This window comes from Tursiops truncatus, chromosome 11 (genome assembly GCF_011762595.2).
Source record: "Tursiops truncatus isolate mTurTru1 chromosome 11, mTurTru1.mat.Y, whole genome shotgun sequence".
NCBI classification, from domain to species: domain Eukaryota; kingdom Metazoa; phylum Chordata; class Mammalia; order Artiodactyla; family Delphinidae; genus Tursiops; species Tursiops truncatus.
Genome location: NC_047044.1, coordinates 87322905 through 87345021, shown reverse-complemented (window position 1 = coordinate 87345021; position 22117 = coordinate 87322905). Strand labels below are relative to the sequence as shown.

Below are 22117 nucleotides of genomic sequence, written 5' to 3'. Positions count from 1 at the left end.
AACTGTGGTATTATCTTTAGTTAAGTGCCAGACTTACTCTACAATTTTCCTTAAAGGTTTTCCCAGTCTTGCAGAAAGTCAGGATTTGTAACTCATACATTATTCCTAAGCTTATAATTTGTACTTTTCTCCCTTTTTCAGTACGTTTTATAGACCATTTAGAACTTTAAATAAGAACAAGAAAATGTTTGTTGCTTCTCATATAAAAATTTCTTAGTGTTAATTTGCAACAAAAAGCTCACTGAGTTCCTTGTCTTTTGCTGTTATTATTGCTCATGGAAAGGTGCTTGCTACTTGTCACCTTTATTAAAATAGAAAAACTTTTAACCTAATTTTTAAAAAGTAAAGGTGAATTCAGAAGCCATGTTGAGTATGAGATTCCATATTATTATTAACCATATGCATTTTACATTCAATGTATTTATTAATTTTAGTACAGTTCCCCAGACAGGAGGAATGTAAAAAAGAAGATATAGAAAGGAAAGGTATAACATTTAACTCACTTCCATTCTTCAGATGGTTGGAAAGAAGCATATGATGCTACACTCTCATTATTTTATCAATAGGAAATGTCAGATTTTAAATAAAAACTATCAGATTTTAGTGAGATGATCATAATAGCTTGCAATTTTTGGAGTTTACTATATGCTAAGCACATAACATTATGATCTTGTCCATCTTTTCCTCACAGCCACCTGATAAGGTGGCAAATCTTATTATTCCCATTCACACGAGAGGAAACTAAGGGCAGCAAGGTCCAATTGCTGGCCTGTCTCCCCAAGCAAGTCTCAAAGCCAGGATCTGCACCCAGACTCTTCTCCTAAACACCCAGATCTCGTCTTCTCTCTCTCTCTTTTTTTTTTTTTTGGCCACGCTGCACAGCTTGTGGGATCTTAGTTCCCCGACCAGGAATCGAACCCTGGCCCACGACAGTGAAAGCGTGGAGCCCTAACCACTGGACCGCCAGGGAATTCCCAATCTCGTCTTCTCTTGTACCGTGAATACAATGGCCCCATTCATTTCTTCCATATGTCTCAAAGCATTTAATATACTAACATACAGAACGTGCTGTCAGAATTTTTTGACAGGTCAGTCTGTGTTTTACGGATATGGGAAATAATTCAGAGAGAGAATAAGAGCTTTACTGTTTTTTTGCAATAGGATAGCATCCAACACCAGATGGAAGCCCAGGTTCCCACTGTTCTTTACAATATACCAGGCATATCGTGAACACTGTGATAAAGTACTGAAATTGCTCTGTTCTGTAGTCAGTCTATTGATGAAGTTTACCGTGGGACGCAATTCACTCAACGAATGTTTACTGAGCAGGACCCTCTTCGTTCCAGGTATTTTCAAAATAGCAGTGAAAGAAGGCTTCCATGAAGCTTGTCATCTAGAGAGGTCAGGGAGACAGTAGATAAACTCAGATAAATAAACAAGACCATGGTAAGTGTTTTTAGGAAAATAAGGTCATGATATGAAAAGAAGGGCATGGGGCAAGGGCCTCTATGGACCAGGGCTCTGAGCCGATGTTTTAGGTAGCAAGATCCCAATGACAAGGAGGAGGCAGAGTGAGCAGAGCATTCCAGGCCGGGGGGGAGCAATAGCGCAAAGGCTCTGTGGTAGGAAAGTGTTTGGGATGTTGAAGAAGCAGAAAGAAACCAGTGTACCAAGCAAGGAGGTTAACAGTAGGGAAAGAGATGGATGAGAGATTGCACCAGTCTTGGATTCTGTTGGAGTTTAGGTTCTGCCCAAGATACCATAAGGAAACAGCTGTGTATTTTTAAGTGTAAGAGTGATATGCTTTTGATTTACATTTCAAAAAGCTCACTCAAGCTGCTGTTAGAGAATGAGTTATAAAGGGGAAGGAAGGAAACAAGAGTTAGCAGTTACTGTGTAGAAATGATGATGGCTTTAGACTAGGGTGGTAGCTAACAGGGAGCTTTTTTTTTTTTTTTTTGCGGTGTGCGGACCTCTCACTGCTGTGGCCTCTTCCAGTTGTGGAGCACAAGCTCTGGACGCGCAGGCTCAGCGGCCATGGCTCACAGGCCCAGCCGCTCCGCGCCATGTGGGATCTTCCCGGCCCGGGGCATGAACCCACGTCCCCTGCGTCGGCAGGCGGACTCTCAACCACTGCACCACCAGGGAAGTCCCAGGGAGCTCTTTTGATGCACCAGACATCTTATTAGGTGGTAGGATGCAGAAATTAACAATATAAACCCCTCTCCTTATGGAACTCACAGATTAGCAGAAGGAGTCTGAGAAAAAATGTTATAGTATTCAGTTGTGTTGATGAGTGTTGACCAGGCCTGTGCAAGGAAGGGATTAGGAAAGAAGGGTGATCTTGACAAAGGACTTAGCATGTACAAAGCATGAGTGAGCATGACATATTTGTAAAATTTTACATATAGGACTTAAGGAATGAAGGTTATGTCTGAAGACGTAGCAAGAGTAAAGGCTAAAAAGTAGATCAAGGCACAAAAGGCATTTGTTTGTTATTCTAATGAATTTAAACTCCTGTCTTGAATACAAAAAATAGTATCAAGATCAAGTGTACATTTTAGAAAAATCACCGTAGCACTTGAAGCCAAGAGACCAGTTAGCAAAATATTGAAGTATTCTGGCGAGGAACGATAATGAGTAACAACATTCCGGTCTGTAAGTTACTTACCCAGCTGTGACTGTATGTATTTCTTGTCTTGTTCCCAAACGTCTTTAAAGCGAAAGAAGGAATGGGGGAATCTAAAATGTCACTTGCATCCGCTAAAATGTTGAGATTTTTATGGTTCCTGTCCCAGGTTGTGTTCCTCAGGAAGCGAGCCTTGTGATGGAGATCAGGGTGCAAGAGGCCTACTGGGGAGTGTTCTTGGTATCGGGACCTGGGCCCGGGAACGGAGGGAAGTAGGATAGGGCAGAGGGAGAAGTTAGGCTGCCGTGCAGTCTAAGAAAGGCCTGGCCGACTCTCCGTCCCCAACTAGGAGTTCGTTCTTTCTACAAACATCACTCAGTTCCTACCCTTCGCTTGGCAGTATACGAGGCCCGCTGGGTGATAGAAACTAAGACAGTTACCTAGGTAGAGTTAAGACAGTAAAAAAATGTCAGTAAGACAGTTGCCTAGGTAGACAGTTACCTAGGTAGAGAACTATAAAGAAAGCCATGATTAGGAACATTTAAGTGATCTAGCAGGGGACTCTTCGGTTAGTCATTTGACAGATGAAGATTTTATATGCCTTCAGTTTTATGTAATAATGGCAGTAGTTACTGAACACTTAGTATGAGCTGAGTGCATTATTGCGTTCATTATGTCTGTTAAATAATTTAACCCTCACAACAAGTTCCTTAGTGGTAAGTCTTGTTTTCCTCAGTTTTGTAGTAGATGAAACTGAGATGCCCAGCATCAGTAACTTGCCCAGGATCTCAGAGCTGCTTGGAATCTGGCCAGGAAACAGTCCATGATAATCCAATGAAGTCACCCTGTGCTTATTGATGCTGCATATTCTGAAATAACTTTAGGAAAGTTATTTCCTAAAGTTCCAATTATGCAACATAGAAGAAGGTATTATTTGATAAAAAATGATCTTTTAATAAAAATGACTTCAAGCTGTTTCTGATTATATGCTTTATATAAGCATAAAGTTGGATTTAAAATTAGAATATGACTCAATTATAGAAAATTGTCATGTTCTCTATAATTGATGTCTGTTCTCTGCCTTTTTTTTTTTTACCTTTTAGAATAAATCTGCACTTTTGTTCATTCTTACTTGTATTAGTGAACTGTACCTGAATGAGTACAGTATAGTAAAAGCAAAATTTTGTTCCACTGTTGTGAGAAAAGCTATAGAAATAACCTCTAATGTGACTTTTTTCTTTTGGAAGTTTTACCATATAGTCTAGAAGTGAGGGGAAAATAAATAAAATCCCTCGTTAAGTTTATAATAATAAAAAAACATGGTAAGCATAATAAAAGGAATTATTTCTCATTTATGGTTTTTCTCATTGGTAAGTTCATCAGCCTAGTGCACAGCTTTATTGACTTGTCTTTTGGGTCTCTAACAATGTACTATATGTATTTCAAGTTTCATAAACATCTCTGCCCCCAGGCAGCAAGTTAATAATGTGACTCTATACTGTGCCGAGATTAATGTTTTATCTTTTTCCTGGGTATATTTTATGTGCTTGCCTTGTAGGCCTGTAATTTATTCCCATAACTTTATTGTATATTGTAGCGACTGATTAAAAACAACCCTTCAAAGATATATGCTTAAAAAGCGTATGATTTTTATAGCATAGTTTACAATAATGTATTTATGTGTATCATCATTTATTCAAAATTTTTTGAGTATCTGCTACTGTTGTTCTAAGTGTCTTCATGGAGTTACATTCCAGTGGAGAGAGAAAGATGATAAATAAAAAACTAAAACATACAGTGTATCAGCAGTAATTGGGGTGGTGGTGAGGGGAGACAGTGGTGGAGTTCCAGAAGGAGAAGAGAGGGCTTTGGGATGGGTCAGGGTGGGAAGCACTTTAAAATAGAGCAGTCAAGGAAGGCTTTATTAATGAGAAATTGAGCCAAGTCTGAAGGATGTGACAAGTGAGCTGTGCATTTGTCCTAGCTTTAAAATGGTTGCACATTTATATCCTACCAGCCATGTGGGTGGATTCCTTTTATAAATTTTCTGTGTCCTCACTTATATGCTAATGTAGTTTCAGTGAATCACATGTCAAAGGGCTTTGTAGCATGCAGTCTATATGCCAAACAAATGTATGCTGTTTTTCTGTCTAATTGACCTTTTTCTGACATGTGGGCCAATTTCTGATTTGCTTAGGATAGGGAAGCGTGTTGAAAGTAAAGCAGTATATGTACTCTGCTATTTAATATTTTCTTTTAAAACCTTACAAAGAACTACCTAAACAATACATGAATTCTTCATTAATATATGAAAATCTTTTGATTTTTTGTCAAAATAAGTTTCAAGAAAATTTATTCTGTTTCATGAGAACATTTAAAATTCTAATCAGATGTTCAATTATCTCTTAGATGAGAAAGAAGAGGGTATTCTGGGAAGCATACTGTTGCCTAGTTTTCAGATAGCTATGCTTACCTCCGAGGATCACATCAATCGCAAATATGCTTTTAAGGTAAGGAAATAATCATACTTTTTTATTCTGCATTTGAATCTTGCACTGATTAAAAAGTGGATATTGACCATGGATTATTACAAAAAGATATTTTAGTAACAGTTATTTTTATATTTAAAACATAATAGTGGTCTTCGGGTCGAGGAGGGGAGTGTCCCTTTAATTAGGCAGTATGTGCTCAAATATTTAGGGGCCAAGGGTCTTTTATGTCTCTACTTTCAAATGGTTCTAGTTAAAGCAAATATGTTAAAATGCTAATAATTGATGGCTATAGCTGTAGGTATCCTGGTGATCATTGTACTATTCCTGAAAGGTTACTGTATGTTTGAATTTTTTCATAGTAAATTTGGGGGTGGTGTGTTATTTAACATAATACATGTGCATTCATGATTTTATAGGATATTTACAAAGATATTCTTGGGTCTAAGTACTTCACGAACATCAGATAGTTTTGAGAGAATATTGCAGTTGAAACATTAAATCTATTACTAAATCTAAGCAGACCTGAGCTTCCCTCCCCTAAGTAACAATACCCACCCATCTCTGCATCTCTGTGATGTGCTGACTTGTAGAGCACCCTCAAGTAAGAGGCCACTTGAACGCTCAGTTGGTTATTTTTGTTTTCAAAGACCATACTGCATTCTTTGCTTTATGATTATGGCTGAAATAAATTTCAGAAGTCACCTATTTTTTTTTAAATCAGTGTTAAATTAAGAACTCTGAAGGGTTTAAATTTTTCATTTTAAGGAAAAGAGGAAATACAAGGGTAACATATGCTGTTATTTAACAATGAAAATGTTTGCACCATTATAAAATTGATTCAATTTTTAATTACTGTCCACTTTTAAAGAGTACTCAGGACTGCAGCTGATTTACAACTTTTGCCAATTAATGTGTTACATTATTAGCTATGGAGAAAAGAGAGGGAAAGGCAGGAGTGGTGGGAGGGTGATGGGTGACCTCAAAGAGAATGTAATATCTGAGCAAAGACCAGTGGCTACAAGGGCAGTCGCTACCCATTTCAATAAATGTTATTAACAGTATGAACCAGAGAAATGGAATTAAGTATTTTAAGATGCTATAGCAAACTCTAATACTGATAACTGAAAGTAATAACTTTTTAAAAGTACATTGCTTAATTCTGTGATACTAACACTGTTATTTGGGCACAGGTTTAAATTTTTTTGTTTGCTCATCAACTTGTCAAATGTTTATTGAATTTGTACTAGTCATAGGACATTTTGCTGGTTCTTAAACTCTAAAAAAACATAGATTTTTTAAAATATATAAATAGAATGTTAAAATAGCAGTAAAAGTGACCATGCGTGTTAAGTATATTGTCTCTGTAATTATTCGGTTTAATCTTGATTGGATTTTATCTGTAACGAGGATAATGATTTCTATTTCAAATTCTCTTCTCTGCCATGTTGTTTTCTCTGAATTTATGAGCCACTTTTACTACTAAGTCCGTTGGCACTGATGCTGCTGCTTTCACAGTGGTAAGTAAAAGTTATAGACAATTGTTGAACAAAACTGTGGAACTTAAAGCTAAATCGGGAACTTTGCCATCATCTTGTAAATATTCCCGTTTGACGGATCACAAGCTTGGGTGTGGTGTGTTAGTGTCTTGAGTCCTGGCTACACCTGGGTCCTCTGAGCACCAGCCCAGTGTTCCTTCCGTTGATCACAGATAGGGGCAGTGGTCTTCATCCATTTCTCCAAAACCCCACTCAGCCAGTCCAGTGACTCTTGGTGGTGGTTTTAATCATTTTAACAACTGGTGGCATTTGAGCTGTTTCTTTCACGTGGTTTCCGTAGATAGCGTTACATTCCTTACGCGGTCAAGTGAGATTTGTCGGTTCTGTAAGTTAATTTGCTCACTGTGTTGATTGAATTTATTTATATCCTGATTCTGAAAAAGATTCTGAAGCAGCTAATTTGCCATTGTAAGTAAAGCAGATAGATAGTCAGGATCTCTGAGTGAAGTGTGTGGCTCCAGATTTACTCCTCTCGTCTCTTTAGACTAACTCTGTGCTTAGTGCCCTTCCTTCTGCCTCATTCTATGCTGAAGTAGCTTTTGTTTCTTTTTCCTTGTCCTTCAGTGTCTACCAGGGAGCTGTCACAGGCATTCTTAAATGGAAATTAAGAATGGTTCCCCCCACAGAATTCCCCACCCTGGTCTTTGTTTTCTTTCTTTCTTTTTTTTGTTTCCCCCTTCTTTTTTAAAGAAATTTTATTGCAGTCTAGTTGATTTAACCATGTTGTGTTAATCTGGCTTTGTTTTCTGCTCTGATGTAGCTACTGCTGCTGTCCATCTTTGCGCTGCAGGCCCAGGGCTAAGCTGAGCACTCAGTGCTTGGACTTGGGTAGCTGTCCCCCAGCAGCGCCTTCTTTGTGTTGTTTTCTGTTTCTCTGGATAGAGGCAGATGGCCACCGTAAAGGAAGAAACCTACTTACCAGTTATATAGGCCTCAAACCCAGTGTATTTACATTTTCGCTCTGAAACTTGAGAAGAAAAGCTAAAGGGCAGTGCCATTTTGGGTCATTTATAGATCTTTTATGTTTGTGTATAGCTGTCTGTAAGGATTAGTCAACATGCTTTAAACAGCAGCACCTTTTAAGGGCTAAAGGAACTGGTAACACAGGAGGGAAATGCTATGATATGTACATTTCAGTGACTTGTGTTGCTGGTTGCTCTGGAACATTCTTGAATAGAGAGATGTGAATTGTAGTAAATGGAAATTGCTAGGGATGTGTGCATGGAACAGGGATGGCCAGCTGCTTCCTTTCTTACCTCTTTCCCCTCCTATACATCTTTTTTTTTTTTAAGAAAAAGAAAAATGGTAAAGTTAGAAAAAATATAATATGTATGTATTTTTCAATATTGAATTGTATTTTTCTTAAGTCCCTCATTTCTATATCGGTATGTAAGACAAGTCTGCTTTCTTTGAAATTGGATAGTAATGATCTGTGTAGAGAGCCACCGAACTTTCTTTCTTTTTCTTTTACAGATACCATATTTCTATTTAAAATGATCGTGCCATTTTCAATCAGGCAGCCCATCCAAACATGCGGACCTATTATTTCTGCACTGACACAGGAAAGGAAATGGAGTTGTGGATGAAAGCCATGTTAGATGCTGCCCTGGTACAGACAGAACCTGTGAAAAGGTAAAGGCTTGTAGGGAAAATAATGGTGATTTCCACTTACATTTTATTCCATGCCTTGCAAGTATGTCATTATCATAGTACATATCATTTTAGTAGTCATGATATGAAACCACTTCTTCCTCGGAAAGCAAGGATTAATTCATGTTTTATATTAAACTAGTACACCTTTAGTTAGTTTGAAAACCACCTGCATTTTTATTCCACCTTCCCTCTTTATTCATTTTCACCTATCAGTGTACTGAGGTGAATGCAGAATACTAACATTCCAACTGAACGTTCTTTCTTCTTACAGAATTACCTTTAATTTCCGGTAAGTATATTTTCAATTGCTATCTTAAAAGTACACAAGACGGTGTTTTTTAAGGTTCTGAATCTTAGAAGGGAATTTATATTCATGAAGTTAATTTCATTGTGTTTTTATATTATGTTGGATGTTTTTCAAGTTTAATAAATTAAAATAAATTTTTTTTTTTTTTTTTTTTTTTTTTTTTGCGGTACGCGGACCTCTCACTGTTGTGGCCTCTTCCGCTGCAGAGCACAGGCTCTGGACGCGCAGGCTCAGCGGCCATGGCTCACGGGCCCAGCCGCTCCGCGGCATGTGGGATCTTCCCGGACCGGGGCACGAACCCGTGTCCCCTGCACCGGCAGGCGGACTCTCAACCACTGTGCCACCAGGGAAGCCCTAAAATAAAATTTTTTGATGAGTTTCATTTCTTTGGCATTTCTGGGTTAATTCTGATTGTTTTATGATGAATGTCTCCAGAAAATAGTTCATCAAGCATTTAGATTATTTCTAAATATATCTACTTCTTGATGAATTCTACCTTCTTTCTTTTAAAACTCCAGGGCTTAGATTCTTCAGTAATATAAATATATACTGTTAAAATTGATCTAAGTGTGATTTTTTTCCCCTGCTTTAACATATGAATCATTTTAATATTTGACTATATTAAGAACTAGTGAGGGCTTCCCTGGTGGCGCAGTGGTTGAGAGTCCGCCTGCCGATGCAGGGGACACGGGTTCGTGCCCCGGGCCGGGAAGATCCCACATGCCGCGGAGCAGCTGGGCCCATGAGCCATGGCCGCTGAGCCTGCGCGTCCGGAGCCTGTGCTCTGCAACGGGAGAGGCCACAACAGTGAGAGGCCCGTGTACCGCAAAAAAAAAAAAAAAAAAAAAAAAGAACTAGTGAGAGGAAATCTCTTTCTAAAATATGTAAATAGCAGCTGAATAATGGGCTTACAACATTTTTGTTATATATTCCTATAATTTGAAGAAAGATCTATGATACAGTTAAATTTTTCTTCCAGTCAGCAACAATTGAGCGCATATCTCATATAAGGAAGATCGCTAACTTGCAAATTTGATCTTTTTGCTCTCTTCTCAGGAAATTATATGATTGTTACATTGTAAATCTCTTTTTTTTTTAAAGTGTACCTGTTAATAAAGTCTTTTGACTGTGTTGGTTAAAAGACTCAAGTTGATGCTATATAAGTAAATTTGTGTTTATTTTTTAAAGTATCTATTCCAAATTAATCACTAGTAATTAGAGCTAGGGAAAAGTATGGAGAAAAAAAGGAAAGAAGGTCCAGGGTTGAACTCTGGGACACCTATTTTTAAGAGTAACCACCTTGGGGCTTCCCTGGTGGCGCAGTGGTTGAGAATCCTCCTGCCAATGCAGGGGACACGGGTTTGAGCCCTGGTCCGGGAAGATCCCACATGCCACGGAGCAACTAAACCCGTGCACCACAACTACTGAAGCCCATGAGCCACAACTACTAAATTCCGCGCTCCTAGAGCCCGTGCTTCGCAACAAGAGAAGCCACTGCAGTGAGAAGCCCGCACGCTGCAGTGAAGAATAACCCCCGCTCGGCACAACTACTGAGCCTGTGCTTTAGAGCCCGTGCGCCGCAACTACTGAAGCCCACGAGCCACAACTACTGAAGCCCACGTGCCTAGAGCCCATGCTCCGCAACAAGAGAAGCCACTGCAATGAGAAGCCGGCGCACTGCAACCTGTGTGCAGCAACGAAGACCCAATGCAGCCAAAAATTAATTAATTAATTAATTTTTAAAAAAAAAGAGAGAGTAACCACCTCAACCGTATACATTTTCTGGGTTGAGAGCTAATAAAAGGAAAATCTGCTTTTGGAATTCCATGTGTAAAAGCAACCTGAATGGATGTAAAAATGAGGTGATTATGATTGACAGCTAGAGAAAATTTGTAGGTGAAAAAAATTCATTGAAAATCTTAAGATAATATTAACTTAAGAGTAGAATTTTCAGGGAATTGTTTAGAATACAGAAATCAATATAATAATTAAGATGTATGATTGCCAGGTAATTTCAGTATTGTGTGTTCACTTATCCCAGAATTTCAACTTCCATTTTCTTTTCTTGTATTTTCCACTCTAAAAACTAATAATTACTCATAATTTATGGTGATAAAGATGATATTCAATATTTTGTTTTGACTGTGACAACTATTCGTTGATTATGTGCTCACAGCAATTTTTATCCAGTTGTGTTGATATAATTTGCCCTATTAGCCAGGAATTGTTGAATACCACCTAATGGCCCAACCTGGTGTCAGTCGCCATTATCCTCTAGAAATTATGTCCTTTATTCTACTTCTAGCTCTCAGCATTTTTATTCTGCCTTGGTAGTCTTAATCATTCAATATGAAGGTACCTAATTACTATGCTATTTCATTTCATAAGATGGGGAGATTTTGTTTACTTGGTTTTAAGGTATTGGGCTCTTTTTCCCGTGTGGCCAGAATACTTACAAATGTTTATCACGGCATATCACCTAAGAGATAGAACATCCAGTTTTTATCTAGATAGTTCATTTCTTCTAAATTTATAAAGTATTTAACCGATGAATTACAATGTCATTGTCCCCGAGTGTGCAGAACCTTGATGGCGTTAAAAAATCTAAGCATAATATGCATTCTCTGAATAATTTCCATCTCTGGGCCCATTATTTTCATTTTCTATGTTTGCATGTATTTTCTGCAGTAACTTAAATGTCACTTTTTAAAATTGGATCACAAGTTTTACATTATTTATGTTATCTTAGCATACATTTCTGAATCAGTTTTGGTTCCACTTAGAGAAAAGTCAGCATGTGTCTTTTTTGATTACATCTCTTAAATCTCTGAGAAAAATATTGAGGAAAAACTCATTGCAGTTCTAATTTAAAATAATAGCTTTTGGTAGACAAGAGGTAACTAGTTTTAAAAAACCTTTTCAGATATTTGATATTCAATGTTAAAAAATCCTCCCCACCCCTGAATTTAGCACGGATAAATGTGCTTTTAGTATAGATCTTCTCTGACTTTTATCTTTCAAGGGAAAGAAGCTCTATAGCATATCTTAGTAAACTTTAATGGTGTCTGATATTCCTTCCAACCTGGAAGCTATGAGTTTTATCTAACATAAATATATGGATAGTCCGTAACTCCAAAGAAAATAGTCACATTTCCTTTGATTTTTTCTCACTGATTGTGTTCCTAACGCGCTCTCTCTGTATAGCTGTATAGGATATGTAGAGATTATGTATTTTCTACACATCACTGAAACTGGCAGCAACAGCACACTGAGGATCCAATAGGAGCATTACTATGTATTGAAATGTGCAAGGTTGGCCAGTTCCCGAGAGGGGCCTCCCTGGTGTGGTATGATCTTGGCAATTTCATGCAGGTTCAGACACTCAGCTTGGTCTTGTCAGATCCTGGAAGTGATTGGTCTCAGGGAAGCTGATTCTCATCAACAAGACCCAGATACAGCAGCTGGCATGGTGAGCAGTAAAACTGCCCAGTGGCCCAGGCACATACTGCTGAGCAGCCCATTCTTCCTGCGGTGATGTGGACACGAGATGCCAGATTCGAATCCACAATTGCTTGATGAGATGGAATGGTAGTGGTAATAGAGTCCGTGGCAGCCACTGACTTACTCATCTAGTCCTCACAACAATCTTGTCTCCTTGGTGCTACAATTTTCCCCATTCACCACAGGGAAGATTGAGGCTTGGTCAGTTTCTGCATCTTGCCCAAAATGCAGCTAGTAAGAGGTAGAGCTGTCAGCTGAGCACATGCAGTCTGGCTCCAAGAGCTCTTACCTGAAACTCAGGTCCTCTTGAACATAGACACAGAGAGTTAATCAGTCGTAGGGTTCAGATCTTTGATAGCATCAGAATGTAATTTCCGTTGCCACAAACCAGAGTCATGTTTGTCTCCTGGTGAGTTAACCCTCCTGGCTGGAAACCATGTTATTTCAAATGACTAGTTACTGTGGTCTTTTAAGTGTGGATTTTTGTGGTTTCACTGTCAAAGGGCAATCTTATTTGCTTTCTTTCCAGATTTCTAATGGTGGGGACACGCATCACTTTTTTTCCTCTAGTGCTTTATACGCTGTATATTTTAGGTTTAATTTTTTTTCCTCTTTCTGTTTATACATTCTGGTGTCGTACTTGAGTTTTCATACTACAATACTGGGGATTTGTGCAGACTTCTCTGTGACCATTTCGGGGTTTTTTTTTGGTAAAGTCGAAGGTAATTTTATGTTTTTCCTAGATTGAATCCCAGAAATAACATGTGCATTACTTCATCTGATTTACTCTGGCTTTCTTCTCTGATTTCAGAGTGGATAAGATTACATCTGAGAATGCACCAACTAAAGAAATCAATAACTTTCCCAACCATAGAGTGCTAATTAAACCAGAGGTCCAAAATAACCAGAAAAACAAGGAAATGAGCAAAAATGAAGAAAAAAAGGCATTAGAAGCTGAAAGATATGGATTTCAGAAGGATGGCCAAGATAGACCTTTAACAAAAATTAGTAGTGTAAAATTGAATTCTCTGTCGTCTGAATATGAGAGCGGGTCAACGTGCCCGGGTCAGACTGGACACTACAGGCCAGTCAATGTGAATAGTTCAGAGAACAAAACGGTCAATGTTAGCCTGGCAGACCTTAGAGGTGGAAGTCACCCTAATACAGGGCCCTTACACACAGAGGCTGATCGAGTCATACAGAGAACGAATTCAATGCAACAGCTGGAACAGTGGATTAAAATCCAGAAGGGGAGAGGTCATGAAGAAGAAACCAGGGGGTAAGTGTCTTGTTATGTTCACAAGAAACCTTGTGAACCCAGGTTTCTTTCCTGTTATGTTGGTGGGAGACTGATTTCTGAGATACCAATTCAAAGTATTGAGTTCAAATTGCGTTTGAGATATTACAGCTTCATTACTCATCTTTTTTTGATGGTAATCAGATATCAGTGTTTTTTCTCTGCCTCTCAGTGTTCTGTCACCCAACTTTACTAATAGCAAGGAGTCATCCTCCCTGGCCCAGCACAAGAGAAGGCATAGGCTGTGGGTACAGATCATGTTTGTTTGGGATGAGGAAAGTCGCAAGACCTAGCCTCACCCCCCTACATGCACACGTGCGTGCACACGTACACACACACGCACACACACACACACACACACACACACACACACACACAGTGAGAACTTGTCTTCACTCTCCCCACCGCCCTGCTGTTTTCCACTAGTAGCTTCTGCAGCTTGATGTAATACAAAGCTCTCCTGAGACATGTAACGTGGAGACCAGAAAGACTTAGGCTCTCTAGTTATCAGTCTCATTCCTTGGCTTTCTTAAACTCATAATGCACATGGCTAAGTATTATATTTATTCATCTAAGCATTTATTCATTCATGTACACATTTGTTCTTTCATATACTTATAGTATAACTACTCTATGGTAATCATGGGGCCAGAAAGTGAAATACTGAAAAGATATAGTCCAGATTTCTCACAAAGGTTCTTAGTCCAGTAGAGGAGAAAGTTAAACAAACAGGTACAGTATATGGCGATAAATACAGTGATGGAAGAACAGGATGCTGTAAGAAGATGTTTCAGGGACAACCAACACAACCTAAGTGTTCAGGAAAACCTCTTTGGAGGAAGTGAAATATGGGGCAAGATATGAAGGATGGTATGCTTATCTTGGTTTACATATGCAGAACTGATAGAGCTGGGAAAGGACTCCGAAGACATGAGTCTGACTTAGGCACAACTGCTGTGATGATGGATGGGAAGTGAGACTGGAGAGAGAAGCCAGAGGAGATGTATGCAGATCGGTGTTTCAGCAGTATCATCCCTGCTGCAGAATCTGGAGAATGAATTGGAGAAAGTTCAGAAACTATTGGCATGAGTGAAATGAGGAGAGGAAGGGGATGTATTCACGATATAATTGACAAGGCTAGTTGGGTGCTTGGATGTGCTTGATCGCAAACTGGTCTCACTCAAGTCTAATTTGAGCGGCTGGGGGAAATCAAGAATGACGCCCTGCTTTTTGGTCTGGTCATCAGGCGTTGTCCGGTGCCTTTCACTGCATAGAGAAGGTTTGGGAAGAGAGAAGGTAATGAGTGATTGGACAGGTTGGATCTGAGGTGCCTGCAGTCTGTACCTCCAGAGAGAGATCTGGGCTTGAATAAGATTTGGGGTGTCATCATTTATCAGATATGCTTAAAGGTAAGGATGAAAATCAGAAAGAACATTTACATTTAAAGGGAAAAAAAAGGATGGTGGGCCTGCAGAGGAGACCGAAAATAAGGGCTAGAGGAAACGGAGGAAAAGCAGGTGATTGTGGATGAGAAAAAATGTTGTGTTGTGTTGTTAGGTGGGAAGCTGGTGATGCAAGATTTATAACGTACTTTAATGAACTAACAGAGTAAAATTAACTGAAGACTTACTGTAACTCTTACCTCTCGATAGTAGGAAACCAGAAAACAACGAGTTACTAATGTTTTGGTTAAAAGGAGATGAACTTTTGTAATAGTGGAATGTCCTTCCGGTCTGGGTGGCTGTCTGCCAGTCTCTTCTCTCAGGAGTGCAGCTCAGCCAGGGCTGCAAAATCCGACTCCCGTGATTCAGTTGCTCACTTCCGTTTTCTTCTCCTCCACCCTTGGTGCTCACTTTTCTAATTTTCTCAAGGGACAAATTGTGAGAAACAGTTGCTGTTTCAAAAATAAAATTTGATTAGAAGAAAAGCCAGAGGTAGTTCTGGGCGGTGGTGGGGGAAGAAAGGATGTTTTAAAGTACTTATAAAGGATGTTTGAAAGTACTTACTTATAAAGGTAATTGTTTTCAGGGAAACAATAATAAAAATCCCAGCCAGAAGATTTGCTGCATCTCTACCCAGCAAATTAAATCTCACTTCTCAATAGAAGCACTTTTCCTCAAATAAAATCATACTTTCTTAAGGTTGAATGGGTATAGTTAAAGGGGTTCAGTATCTGGAAGTTAATTTTTTTTTAATTGTTGAGCATAAGTATTAGTTTTCAAGCACTTGTTAAAGCCCTTGGTTGAGTATAATTAACACACATAAAGGCTCTTTATTTTGACTGCAGACCTTCAGCAGCTTCTGAAGGCTAGTCTTAGGTTATTTTGAGCTAAAGTTTTCTCCACGTTGCTCCTCCAGCTTCAGCTTCACTGACTGGCGTCCAGTTTGGATCACTGAAATAGATCATCTACATTATCATATGAACTTCGTGCTTAAGAAACAGTTGCGAGGTTTTAGAATGAAATAATTTTTATTGGTGGGAAGAAGCATGAGAGTAATACATGGTATAATTGGTTTTGTGAAACTTTATGAAAGGCTGGCTTTTATTCCTAAAGTTCTGACAGAAAGAATAGAGGTTTAATATGGAGTCATGCAGTAGATGCCTGCATCTGTGAGCAGAGCCTGAAAGTTTCTTTGTGAGTAGCGGGCACCGTTCAGATGCCGGGAGCCTAAGCCATTGTTCCGCGTGGCAGAATCACAGGTCAGGGTTTTCATGGTGTTTGACAGGCAACTGCTGATGAATGGAGCACTAAACCTGATGAAGGCACTTACAAAGTTCGTTTCTTAAGCTTTCCCTTAAAAGTAAATCACACTTTGCTTCATTTGAATTTCTTTGGGGAAAACCACTGAAGGAGAATGTAGTTTTTTTTTTTAAAAAAGAGGTCTCAAAATGGTAGAAAGTATATGGGATAAAAATAAATATACTTGATGACAACCAGATTTTCCATTAAAATTCTCCGAAAGGAGTTCGAAAGATGGCAGAAGAGCCTTTTATACTTTGTGATCCTTAATTAGCCAAACTTGGTAGGAAAATAGCCTGTTGTTAATGATCACATGATAAGTGTTCAGCTTCAATATCCAACTCTGCCACAGGTTCCAGCTCACGTGTTATGAATGCTTGGGTTTCGTGTAATCAGATTTTCGGAACTGGAATTTAAACATTAGTCCACAGGCAGTTTTTCATGTATTTTAGATCGAAAATGTGTGTCCCCTCTTTATGTGATTATATATGATCTTTTTACAGATTTCCAAATAGGGTATAAAGTTAATATTATTTATGTTCTCAGTATATGCTTCTATGATATAGTTCTATGCCTAACCCAGAGCTTCTTGCACAGCAAGGTCTCTATAATATGTCTTGAGTTTATGAATGGTCAAATAAACCAAGGTATATTGGAGTACGTTGCTTGAGTGCTAGGGCAGAATTTCTTGGATGGAATCATCTTCTCCCTGTCTGACACGCTTCCTAAGCATATAGCTGTGGGGTTGCCAGCTCTGGACTTTTTCCAGTTTCTGGCTTAACGGAGAAGGTAGGAATAGGAAGGGAGACCAAGCAGGGGAAAATTAGGAAATGTACGTGAAGAGAAAGCAGCAAAAAATTAAACTCTTTCTACTGCTTATATCAGAGTATTATTGGGTACTTGTCTCCCTCACTTCAGCCCAAAAGTCATCAGATGGTTGGCCCCTGTGTAGTGGTTCTTGGGATGGAGGTATGGGAGGGAGGGTGACGGGGATAAATTTTGAGCAAGCCTGTTTTAAATCAAGACATTGAAAAGCTGAGGGATGATCAGCGTGATGAAGGAAATTCAGTTCAGGGGAATGGTTGAAGAAATTGGAAGTATTTCAAGTACAATGTAAGACATGGGATTTTAGAGTTGTAAGACCACTCTGTGATCAAATCATCTTCTAGATGAGAAAGCCGAATCCCAAAACGTTTCAGTTGGCCAGATATCAGTAGCATGTGAAGGACTCTAGCACTTTTAAGATTACTCCCTTCCTTATTTAGGGGTATCTTTTTATCTTTAAGTATATCATTGCAATAGAATAGTAAAGTTTTTTTAAAAATAATTTTCATACTTTTGGCACAAATTTTAAAACAGAAAGTTGATAACCCCAAGTATTAAAAGGAGTATGAGCTCTCGGTCTTCGCCACACACACACTTGAACATTCTCTCAGTCCCAGAGGTGTAACTTTTCTAAGGTCTCCGCACTTAGTGCGAAAGCAAGAATGAAAGCTTGGCCCTCCTGGTTTTTGATCAACTGCTTTTTCCCACTTGACTAATAATGAAGTTCACTAATATTAAAACATTGTAAAATTCCAGAGATTTGCAGTTTTGTGTCTGAAATATTATACTGGAAGTATTTTGTCTTTAAATAATTAAATTTTGAGCTTTGGCTTCAAGTCATTTTTATTTCTCAAATTAAGAAAAGTTATCAAGGGAAATTATTCCTTCAAGCCACAAATGTACTGATTGATGTACTTCTTCCCATAAACAGTCATGCTCTCAGAAGGCCATGGTACAGTAGAGCATCACCACCTGCAGTCCTTCATTTCCTGTCTTCACACTCTTAGGCACAACTCAAAAACTCTAGTGTTCCATCCACACGCAGAAACCCTATTTAACTATTCTGGTGAGATGTGTGAAGATGAGATTCTAGGAGTTTATTTATATAAAAACAAATAAGATATGAGGACAGACTTGAGATGAGATCTTGAACATTCTTATTTCTGAAAAAAGTTTAATACTCTTTTTTCTTGCAATAAAACTGTACCTTGTGTGGAACTAATAGTCTTTTATGTGAGTGACATAGATGCTGTTCACTTAATATAGTAAATCCATTGAATTGAATTTCATAAAAAGATTAAAATCTGTTCATTAATCACTTGTACCCTGTATAATACTTTGGTCTTTAAAAAAAATAAGTCCTAAGTATATATTTTACCTACCAAGAGGAAAAAAAAATTTTACTCTAATTTAGAATCTGGGAAACAACTCTCCTTCATTTTTACATTCCAATTGTTCTTTTATTTCAGAGTAATCTCTTACCAAACATTACCAAGAAATATGCCAAGCCACAGAACCCATATCGTGGCCCGCTACCCTGAAGGCTATAGAACACTCCCAAGAAACAGCAAGACCCGGCCGGAAAGTATCTGCAGCGTAACTCCTTCCGTTCACGACAAGACAGCTGGGCCTGCGGCTGAAGAGAAGCGGAGATCCATGAGAGATGACACCATGTGGCAGCTTTATGAGTGGCAGCAGCGTCAGTTTTATAACAAACAGGGCACCCTCCCTCGCCATGGCACCCTGACCAGTCCTAAAACCATGGTTAATATTTCTGACCAGACAATGCACTCCATCCCCACATCACCGTCCCACGGCTCCATAGCTGCTTATCAGGGCTACTCCCCTCAGCGAACCTACAGATCAGAAGTGTCTTCACCAATTCAGAGGGGGGATGTGACGATAGACCGCAGGCACCGGGCCCATCACCCCAAGGTAAGACGTCTGTTCATCCAGGCTTCACTGCTCCTCCAAGGATGCTGCGTTTTACTTCTAGTGCACGTCTCTCTTTCTCTGAATGGGAGAGACAAGAACATGGGGAGGAGGTAGGCAAGGCCAGCTCTTTTTTTGTTTTAAAAATTAAGGAAGAGTATTCTGCAGTGTCAGAATCTCATGTAGAAAACCTAAGCTTGCAATGCTTCATCCCTCAGGAGCAGCTCTTTGGAACAGATGCATTATGTATTCTTCCCTGCTTGATAGCATGTCTCATCAGCTTTCTCTGTAGGGTAAGACCACACATATTTTGATTGGCCCTTCATACACTCAAATGCTACGCCCACCCTCTTCTAGCATCCCTGCAGTCTTATGTCAGGCCCTTCATGTTCTTTGCTAAGATAAAAGTGCTAACCTCAGGACTTTCCTGGTGGCGCAGTGGTTAAGAATCTGCCTGCCAGTGCAGGCGACCCAGGTTCCAGCCCTGGTCGAGGAAGATCCCACATGCTGCGGAGCAACTAAGCCCGTGCGCCACAGCTACTGAGCCTGCACTCTAGAGCCCGCAAGCCACACTGCTGAGACTGTGTGCTGCAACTACTGAAGCCCGTGCACCTAGAACCTGTGCTCTGCAACAAGAGAAGCCTGCGCACCGCAACGAATAGTAGCCCCCGCTTGCTGCAACTAGAGAAAAGCCCGCACGAACGAAGACCCAACACAGCCAAAAATGAAATAGATAAATTAATTAATTTTTTTTTAAAAAAAGTGCTAACCATATCTTCTAACCAGCGGAAGATATGGCATATTGAAATACTCCTCAGGTGCCCAATTGCATATTAAAGTAACAATGCTTACTGATATATGTACTTTTTTTTTGCTCAGCGGCCATGGCTCACGGGCCCAGCCACTCTGCGGCATGTGGGATCTTCCCGGACCGGGGCACGAACCCGTGTCCCCTGCATTGGCAGGCGGACTCTCAATCACTGCACCACCAGGGAAGCCCACTTGTTTTTGGTCCATGCCTCGTGGCTTGTGGGATTTTAGTTCCCTGACCAGGGATCAAACCCATGCCCTCATCAGTGAAAACGAGGAGTCCTAACCACTGGACTGCCAGGGAATTCTCTACATATACTTTTTAAAAAATTAAGTTATAGAGATCATACTTTAATTTGCACCTTAAGTTGGTATAAGCCTTGCTTAGTAGAGTTTTTGAAGTGAATTCGAGTGCTTTGCATCAATCAGCTCTTCATAATGCTGAAGCAGTTGTTTTGATCAGTCACCCTATGTGTGCAGCTGGGTCTCCAACGTCTGTCCTAAAGTGAAAAGGAATTTTCCTGTCACTTTCTTTTTAATTCTAAAGAACACCTTGCTTTATTCCATTTTGAAAAGCACCTTTTCTTATCCTTGCGATGGGCTGACTCCTTCAGTTACATCATTGCATAAAGCATTTGCTTGATTTTTCCATAAATAAGCATTAGATAGAAATTACTAAGTCAATCAGGAATTTTCTTCTGGAGGAAGCTTTCGTTTGTCTCACCAAAAAAAGCTCACTTTGAACTCTGCTGTAGCAAAGGTCAATATTTTGTCACTTCGTACATCCAAAGACTAATAAAAATAGTAACAGTATTCAAGAGAAATCTGATCTAATACAAATTGTCAGTGCGTGGTTGATGAGTGTTTTCATGGCCAAAATTCATCATCTCTTACAACAGCAGGTATGAGATGCGTGTGTGCTCTCTAGCCAGTTTTCCCAGTCAACTAAACATCTCCTCCTCCCAAAAAACTTCTCCAACATTGCCAGTTTTTCTTTCAAACTGTCCTATCATCTTCCTTGATGTGATCAGTGGTTCTCAAAGTAGGGTTCATGGACCCTTAGGGAGTACCTGGGGGGGTACCTGAGGGTCCCCATGACCCTTTCAGGGAGCCTGTAAGTAAACTCAGAATTATTTTTATAATAATAATAAGGCATTATTCATTGTGTTACCATTTTCTAATAGTGCGAAAGCAACAGTGGGTAAAAGTACTAGCACCTTAGCCTAAGTCAAGGGAATGGTTCAGACTATACTAGTGGTCATTGTAATGCTTCACTGCCACAGACTTGCCTTAAAAATAAATCCCTTTGATGAAACAGTAAAAGATAATTTTATTCAATCTTGACTTTTCATTCCATAGCATTTTAATATTCTGTGTGATGAAATGGGAAATGTACTTAAAGCATTTCTCTTTGCATACCAAAGTGCTAATAGTTGTCTCAGGGAAAAACACTTGAATGGTTATTTGAGTTGCCAGCAGAACTAGTTCCGTTTTTGTTTTTGTTTTTGTTTTTCAGCCTCTAAGTTTTTATTAACATGGGTTTTCAAAAATAAGCATCTAGGGACTTCCCTGGTGGTGCAGTGGATATGACTATGCACTCCTAGTACAGGGGGCCTGGGTTCGATCCCTGTTCAGGGAACTAGATCCCACATGCATGCCACAACTAAGAGCCCGCCTGCCGCAACTAAGGAGCCTGCGAGCCTCAACTAAGACCCGGCACAACCAAGTAAATAAAATAAATATTTAAAAAAAAAAACAAACAAGCATCCATACTAGTGTTGTGGGATGAGGGTGGGAGAAGAAATTCTGCTGTATTGGTAATAAAGCTCCAGGTTCATCCCGTCATGGATCTCATAGTCCCCCAGAGACAACGTGGTCCTTAAAAATCATGTACCACTTCTTCGAAACAATCTTGTTCCAATGGGTGCCAGTTTGGGCTGCAGTCAGCTTCTAAGGTCCCCGATGGTGTCATCAGTATTGCATTTAACTCGGACCTTCGTCCCTAGATGGTCGTTGCAGACAACCTCGATCATCCTGGCTGGAACTCGAATCACCCAGAACCATCTGATGCCACAACCTTCTCACTCTAGTGCAGAGCCCAGGCCTTTTTTTTTTCTTCTTCTTTTTTTTTTTTTAAATGAAACACCATTTTTACTTGAAAGAACGAATGACAAACTATAGTTGTTCAGACTTGGTATTTGACAGACACTTCCTCAGAGTGAAACGTTAGCCTGTCACTTCAAGGAAAGCAACCCACAGTACCTGTCACCGACCACAACATTTGAGCTTTCAAGCAAAAATCAGAATTTTGGAAATCTTGTATCTGCCTCTGTGAGCTTGACAGCTCTCTGGTGCTTAAAGGTCAATGATGGTA

The 22117-nt window shown here is 39.5% G+C and overlaps 1 protein-coding gene and 1 pseudogene across 13 annotated transcripts in view; one reads left to right on the top strand and one right to left on the bottom strand.

The window, feature by feature from the left end:
• The window catches only part of PLEKHA5 (pleckstrin homology domain containing A5), a 237136-nt gene that overhangs the window by 151365 nt on the left and 63654 nt on the right, over positions 1 to 22117 (top strand). For 8 of the 13 annotated variants that reach the window (XR_002176670.3, XM_019936827.3, XM_073788982.1 and 5 more), the window contains exons 8-11: positions 5039 to 5139; positions 8194 to 8309; positions 12950 to 13417; positions 18471 to 18936. Coding sequence is in view for 12 of the 13 variants with exons in the window: in XM_019936827.3 (XP_019792386.1) it covers positions 5039 to 5139; positions 8194 to 8309; positions 12950 to 13417; positions 18471 to 18936 (1151 nt within the window). In the remaining variant the exon portion in view is untranslated. Of the gene's footprint in view, positions 1 to 1161; positions 1233 to 5038; positions 5140 to 8150; positions 8310 to 12949; positions 13418 to 18470; positions 18937 to 22117 lie in introns of those variants that run through there. The other 5 variants (XM_019936774.3, XM_019936754.3, XM_019936766.3 and 2 more) reach the window with 4 other exon arrangements.
• Positions 21234 to 21776, bottom strand: LOC117314280 (ubiquitin-like protein 5 pseudogene; annotated as a pseudogene).